Source organism: Camellia sinensis, chromosome 4 (assembly GCF_055761805.1).
Source record: "Camellia sinensis isolate YWXY chromosome 4, ASM5576180v1, whole genome shotgun sequence".
Taxonomy (NCBI): Eukaryota; Viridiplantae; Streptophyta; class Magnoliopsida; order Ericales; family Theaceae; genus Camellia; species Camellia sinensis.
The window spans coordinates 102,631,024-102,639,311 of record NC_138964.1 but is presented as its reverse complement, the minus strand read 5'-3'; the positions used below and the strand labels follow the sequence as shown (position 1 = coordinate 102,639,311).

Below are 8,288 nucleotides of genomic sequence, written 5' to 3'. Positions count from 1 at the left end.
CTAATAATATAATAATATTAATAAGTATAATAACTTATTAATCTTAATTAATTAAACTTATCGTCTCTATAACTTAAGTTTGTGAACTCTTATTACATATAATCTTAATTATAACTCATTATTTTTGAAATTTTAGTATTTTTTAACTTTTTTATTTGTATTTTTGTTAATTTAGGAATTGAAAAGTATTTATTAAATGAATGGATTGTATACGTTTGAAGTGGTGGATAAATAATTAATTCAACAGTTTTATATAGATTAGTGGCTATACTAAAAAGTTATTCAAGTTTGAAAGGTCCTAAACTGATTAAACCGTATCAAACCGAACCGTTTTAATTAGTTCTGTGCAGTATGATTTGATAGGAGAAACGATTTGTATCGGTACTCAAAATAATAAAATCAACATTATCAGTTTGGTGAAATTTTTTACCTAAATTCTGACCGTATTGAACCGATTACATCCCTAGAAATAAGAGTAATATGATAATTTTATTTTGGTATTAAAAATATTTGAATATATATATTTCTTTTTTAAGTTAGTTGCAAAAAATATTGTGACAATAAATTTTTTTGGGTTCTTTTTTTTTTGGTTTTTTGGTTTTTTGTGCTTTTTTTTTTTTTTTTTGACAACAGAAAGGATGTGGCATTGTTTAGAGCATCTCCAACGGTTGTTGCTATATTGGGGTTGCTGTTGCTATAATTTGGCAATGAATAGTGTTATTTTGTCAAATTATAGCAATGGTGCTCCAATGATTGTTTGCTATTTTTGGCAAATCTCAACCAACTTTCCCTCCAACTTTGTAGGTGTTGTTTGGATATAGGTTTTTTGTGATTTTATTTTTGTTTATTTTTTTGTCTTTTGTGACATTTTTTTACGTGTTTGTTAAAAAAATTATATATTTATATTATTCTCAACTAGACAAATATAAAAAATTAAAAAAATGAAAAATTAGAAAAAAAAAAAATTGTTTGATTAATTCACCCTACCAAAAAACATATCATTACATATTTAATAATTTTTTTTAACTACACATAAAAATTAATTTTAAAACCAATTACCCACCAACCACCAACAACCATCCATTATTAACCCAGCATTCATTCACTCACATCCACCCACCCAACAGCCATCCATTATTCATCCATCCACCCAACAATCACCAATTATTCATCCACCTACCCAACAACCACCCATTATTCATCCACCCACCCAACAACCATCCATCATTTATTTACCCACCCAACAATCACCCATTATTCATCTACACACCCAACAACCATCCATCATTCACCCATCCACAATTTTCTCTATAAATATAACATAAGAGTTTCTCCAATTTTCATATTCACCTACCTATCATTTTCATATCTTCAAAACTCTCTGTACCCACCAAGAAGATTTTTTACAATTTTCATATTCACCTACTCACCCATCCACCTACAATGAACAATTTGAGTAAAGCCATATTAAATGGTGATTTTGATGAATCTTCATCATCTGATGATGATATCATCATGATGCAACTATTCACAGCGCAACAATAAAGATTACAGATGTTAAGCCTAAACCAACAAACCAGACGTGTTGGTTCCACAAGTGGTCGTCGATACATTAATCGTGAGAGGGTCAAAGGCGACGAACAAATTTATAGAAATTATTTTGTAGATAATCCTGTCTATCCAGAAGAATACTTCCGAAGACGTTTTCGAATGAGTCGGTCATTGTTTGTTAGTATCTTACACGATATTGAACAAGTGAATGAGTACTTCATCCAAACCTGTGATGCCAGTAGTGCTCCTGGATTATCCGGTATACAGAAGCTGACTGCAGCACTTCGGATCCTCCAATGCGGCGTGCCTGCTGATGCTGTAGATGAGTACATTAGAATCGACGAAAGTACTACTATTGCCGCCTTAAATTTTTTTACCAGATCAATTGTTGCTACCTATGAAGCCATTTACTTAAGATCTCCAAATAAAGTAGATGTCGCCACATTATTGCAAGAGGGAGAGCAATGCGGGTTTCCTGGAATGTTAGGGAGTTTGGATTGTATGCACTGGCGTTGGGATAAATGTCCAAGTGCCCAAGCCGGTGCTTACACTGGACACTATCACAAACCAACAGTTGTACTCGAGGCAGGTGCCTCCTATGACTTGTGGATTCGGCATGCTTTCTTTGGCATGCCTGGCTCTTTAAATGATATTACTGTTCTTGATAGGTCGCCTTTATTTGCTGAATTAACTAGAGGACGTGCCCCTTCTGCCAACTACACCATCAATAATCACGCATATACCATGGGGTATTATCTTGCTGATGGTATCTATCCTCGTTGGGCAACGATTGTGAAAACAATATCTCAACCTCAAGGCGCAAAGAGACAACTATTTGCGAGGATGTAGGAGGCATGTCGGAAAGATGTCGAATGGGCATTTGGAGTGCTCCAAGCACGATTTAATATTGTCAGCGTGCCAGCTAGAGGTTGGAGTGATGAGGATCTGTACTACATCATGAAGACGTGCATTATTTTGCACAACATGATCATTGAAGACGAGCGTGATATTCTAGAAAATGAACGCAATGCAGCACAACTTGAGACTGATACCAGTAATTTGGGCTGTCAAGTGTCACGCGATCCGAATGGGGAGTATGCTCAATTTATGTTGAATCGACAAAGGATTAGATCTGTTGAAGCCCATAATGTAATTTGTAATGATCTAATTGAACACTTGTGGTCCCAAGCTAGAGAGTTAGATTAAGTTTGGATTTATCTTTTTAATGACAGTTAATGTCATTTAATGTCAGTTAATGTCTTTTTATTCTAATAAAATGATCTTCATTTAATGTCTTTTTATTTTACAATGTCTTTTAATGTCAGTTAATGTCTTTTCATAAAATGTCTTTTTTTACATTGTGAAGTACAAAATACTCAAAAATAAAATTAAAAAAAAACATGAAATTTCATTACAAAATAAAAATTACATTGCAAATAAAGACTAACTTTCAACCAATTACATTGCAAATAGACAAATATAAAAAATAAAAATATCTTTTTGTTGCCTTCATTTGAAAAAATATATTTATTTTTTTGCATTATACTTTATTGAAAATATTAAATAATAATACAAATTAGTGAACATTATACATTGAAAAAATAATATTACATTGTGAAGTACAAAATACTCAAAAATAAAAAAAAAAACATGAAATTTCATTACAAAATAAAAATTACATTGCAAATAAAGGCTAACAATTACATCAAAAAATAAATGATATTGCAAATTTAAAAAATACATTATCCCATAATTATTCATCAGGAGGTAGGGGAAATAAAAATTTGGACTGCTCACATTTGAGGACCACTTGGCGAAAATCTCATTTTTTCGCATTGTGTAATACGCTTTCATCTGAGGGTCCAAATGAGAAATGTCCGTAGTCATTATTTGGTGTTCTTCCTTTCTCATTTCAAACTCATGTTTTTGTATCTCAAGTTCTTTCATCTGTTGTAGTGCTTGAATCCTTTGTTATTCTCTTTTCTCTTTTTTCTTTTCTTTCTCAGCAAGGTGGTGGTTAAATGTGTCTAATTGTGTACTCATTTTTTGGACTTTAGTTTCAATGACTTGATTTCTCCGAAATAATTCTTTTGCAGATTTCCTACCCATTGGCCTTTTACCCCTTGCAGAGACACTGCCCTCACCAACAGTTGGATTGTTACCAACACTTGGACTGGTGTCGTCTTCAAGAGAAATGCAATTATCCATCGGGGAATCGGGGGCTGAATCAAGGAAAAATGGTGTATGTATCCTTGACTTCACCGTATTCGTAGGATTTACATCTTGCCACCTGATATTGTTTTGCAAAATTGGCTAGCAATGTTCAAAAATAAAATGTTTGTTTTCATCTTGATGTTATAACAATTTTGCTTGAAGCATCTATATCAAAAAAATATTAAATTAATTAATTAGTTAATTTTTATGTAAGTCAAAATAAAAAAAAAACTAACATAATAAATAAAAATGAAATCTTACTATACCAACTTGTGACGCCCCACTTGGATATAGATTTTCAACTTGTGCTAGACACCTACGAAATTTGTTGTAACATTTCATTATTACACCCCATCGAGATGAGATAGACACTTGTGTTCTTGAGTGATCATTTTGCAGCGAGCAAAAATTTTCAAAAATTCTTCCCCAAAAATGAGTATGCGATTGCGAATTTCCAACAATTGGGTCTTCAGTAATGTGACACCAAGCTCTACAAATTGCCACATCTTCTTCAGTAGTAAATGATTTTTCTCTCTTTGTTTTTGATGAACCTTCCATAGTGATTGTGTGAAAAAACTAAAAATAATATAATTTTGGAAATTTATTATGAAATCAAATTGAGATGAAGAGAGAAGAAAAGAAAAATGAAATGTGCAATGGTTGCTGTGAAAAAAAAAACAAACAAAGAGTTCCTATTTATAAAAGTTCAAATAGACCCAATGGCTCTATCAAATGCCCAAACAGAGCCCAACGGCTCTTTTGAAATAAAAAATAATTTTATTTTTTTAAGCCATCCACCCACTCAGCAAATTGAGTTTTTTTTTTTTTAAGCCAAACAGAGCCCAACGGCTCTATCAAATGCCATCCCCATCGTCCACGTGTTGATCTTGAACGGTTGAGATAATTTGTTCATCAAAATTTTCTTCCTCCCCCTCTCACTGTCTCTCTCATTCCTCTTCCATGTCCCTCTCACTCTCACATTCGTCTCTCACTCTCAATCTCTTCTCTCTCTCTTCGATCGGTGAATCTTCTCACTCTCTTCTTACACTCTGTCTCTCTCTCACTGTCTTTGATCACCTCTCTCTCACTGTCTTCGATCTACCATCCCCATCATCCATGTCTCTCATTGTCTTTGATCTTCTCACTCTGGCTATGGCGTGACTACTTTAACAGTTTCAAAGATCTCTGCTTAGATTTTCAGATTTTTTGAGATTTTTGAGATCTCTTCTTACTCTAGCTGTGTTGAGATCTCTTCTCACTCTGATTGGTTTTTGAAATTTTTTGGGTGGGATTGGTTGACACAGTTATGAGGAAGGTTATGGGTTTATAGGTTCTATTTGTTGTTGGGTTTGTTAGCAAATGTGTAGATGGGTTTGAGTATTTCAATCTGACAGAGCTTCGATTTGAATCTTTCTATGGAGTCTCTACTTCCAACGGTAATAATTCTCTGCTGCCAAATGTTTCTTCTTCTTCTTCTTCTTCTTTCTTTTTTTTTTAATTGAATTTTCTACATTATGGCCACTTTATGGATTTGCTGCTAATTGTAGAATCTTAAGCTAACTATGCGTAATTCTATATTGATTGATGTTACTTTTCACTGTTTTCTTTATTTGGTAAAGCAAGTTTTTTGCTTTTTTGAAACTGATTTCTAATTAAATTTACTAATTCTGATTGAATTTGTAATTGAATTTTCTAATTGAATTTTTTTAATTGAATTTTCTAAGCAAGTTTTTTTTTTAATTGAATTTTCTAATTATGATTCTGAATCTGTAATTTTCATGTTTAAATGCGTTTTCATGTTTTGTAATTCTGAATCTGTAATTTTTTTTTTTGTGAATCTGTGAATCTGTTTGATGAATTTGATGAATAATTTTTGAATCTGTAAAAGTGGTGAAACAGTTTTTGGGGGGGGGGGAAGGGAGGGAAACCGTTGGTTTTGGCTGAGTTGGCATGAATGGCAGCTACCAAAGCTTGTGTCAATTTGACACAAGCTTTGGCATTCTCAAATTTGGCAGCTGCTATGTTTTGCCATTGGAGCATCAAAATTCAATGGCAGCTGCTATATATAGCAATGGCAGCTCCAATGGCAAACCATTGGAGATGCTCTTATGAGGGGCTTTATTTATCAAATGTGAACTAGTTTTACTTTCGCAATGGAAAGGAATGTAATTCATATTGTTGTAGCCCTACTATCTACTAACACCGTGTCCAGAGTTTTTTTTTTATTATTATTTGGTTAAATAAAAAATAAGTAAAATATTTTTTAAAAAAAATATTTTTGTATAATTTTTTTAAAAACAACTTATTTTTAAAAATTTCGTAAATTAACTTTTACAAAGTTACACTCTCACTTACTACTAGAGGGTTCAGAGTACAACAAATCCTTATATGTGTCTCTTGAATGCAGGAAAAAGTGGGTCTCAGTCATCTTGATTGACACTAGATCAACTATTAATGTATGCCCATCGCGCACTGCTTACGCGATAGGGCTAAAACCAGCAGACTTCACACCCACTAGTCAACTGATTAGAGCTTATGACAACACTAGCTGAGAGGTCATTGGGACCATTAAAGTACAAATAATGGTAGGCCCATCTAAGCACGAAGTTGAGCTCCACATCAGGGATGTCCCAACAACATTCATTTTGCTATTGGGAAGGCCATGGTTGCATCAAATGAGAGCAGTGTCATCTACGGTACACCAAATAGTGAAGTACTTGCATGATGGAGGTGTTGTCACTATTTTTGGGAACTCATCTATTCATTCTCCGCCATAGGTCACAACACCAGTGCTGAAGATTAATCACGGGGAAGAATATGGTTGTGTTTGGTTGCATTCTCAAAATATATTTCCACTGGTACATTTGCGTTTCACGTTTGGATACAATTTTCAAATCGTAATTCCACCACACAATTCATAATACATCTTCACTTCTCATTTGGCAATTTTCTCCCTTCGTTTCTCCACTATAAAAAGCTTCTAATGGTACATACTCTATGTCTTCGATATTCTCCATTTCTGAAAAGCTTCACGTGAAAGAAATTTAAAGCTTAACTTTTGAAAAGCTTCACCTGGAAAGAAATTTAAAGCTTCACGAGCCGTCTTCCTCTATTTCAACGATCACAGCTCAAGATTCTTCACGGGTCATGTTGTTCTTTGTGAACTGAGACCTTCAAATCTAAATTACGTCTGTGAACCCCCTCTACACCCATAAAATCGCATCTACCGGCTCCCACAAATCAAGTAAGTTGCAGTCTGTGTGTTGTGGAAGATTCACTCTCCGAGCAATGAAACAATGACAAGACCGAGGTCAACTACTTCACAAATTTCTCTCAAATTTTAAATTACAGCTCACTGATTTCCTCAAACATCCCCAAATTCATTCCCAATTTATGCGTGTCAGGCCAAATTTGTGAAGTGTATTCTCGAATCAGACACCTATCGAAGAAGCGCACATCCACCCACTGTACCCACTCTGTCACCGGTGACAACTATTCCACTCCTACTGCTCTGGTACGTATATCCTTGAATTGATCTGCTAGTCGTATATACTTCAATCCTTCAATCAATCTGTTATGTAATAGCTGAGAAGCAGAAATGGTTCTGATTTGTTAAATCGGTCAACCGCCAGGACAACTGGCCGGTCGTTCCACCGATTTTCCGGCTGGCCGATCGCTGGCCCAGCTCCCTCTCCTTTAGGTCGACCGCCATTACCCCCTTTGATTCTTCTCTTCTTCTTTTGCTCTCATTCTGCTTATTGTCTACTATGTACACTTATTTCACAAGCTTTTTGCATGCAATATTCTGCTTTTTCTTGTTACTTCTATCTTTTTCAACACTTTTAACAACTTCAATTGTTGAATTTTTTTTCCTAGCAATATTCTGGTTTTTCTTATTGTATCTGGTTTTCCCAACACTGTTAACAACTTCAATTGATGAACTTTTTTTCCTACCGAAACATAATTGGAGATGATTCTTGTATTTTTATTTTTTAATATCCAATTCAGATTTGTTTGGATATGAATTGTGTGTTGTTAGATGGATGGCAACAATTCTGATGACAATCAGGACACAAGAATGTAGAGTTCCAGAATTGAAATGAAGCTAATAAACATGTTGAGAAACGACGTATAAAAAATATCAAACAACAGGTCATAGTACTGTGTGGACAGTTAGGCATTGGAATCATTTTGCAATTGAGTTGCAAAATTTGTATGGGTTTCAATACAGACCAAAACAAGTGAGACAAAAATATCAGCGACTGAAAGCTGATTACCAAACCTTCAAAAAATTGCAGGCACAGACCGGTCTAGGATGGGATCTCATTGTAGGAACAGTTGTTGCACCCGATGAATTTTGGGATAAAGTATTGAATTAACCTATACCCTTTTAATTTTTTTTTTTTTTGGTAACATTTGATCACACGTACAGAACGCTTATTTTTAATATTTTCAATTGTTGTAGGAAACAAAAAATGTTAAGAAATTTAGGACAAAAGGATTTGAGTATTTTCAAGAAATAA

General features: G+C 34.1%; 1 protein-coding gene across 1 annotated transcript; it reads left to right on the top strand.

The window, feature by feature from the left end:
- Window positions 1-1,554: 1,554 nt before the first annotated feature.
- Window positions 1,555-2,400, top strand: LOC145823933 (uncharacterized). Its single transcript, XM_082923503.1, has one exon. It carries the CDS (start codon window positions 1,555-1,557, stop codon window positions 2,398-2,400), a length of 846 nt encoding a protein of 281 aa, XP_082779629.1.
- Window positions 2,401-8,288: the final 5,888 nt, after the last annotated feature.

Bases quoted from the DNA above. Each gene is read 5' to 3' on its own strand.
- LOC145823933 (XM_082923503.1), top strand. From the start codon at position 1,555: ATGTTAAGCCTAAACCAACAAACCAGACGTGTTGGTTCCACAAGTGGT.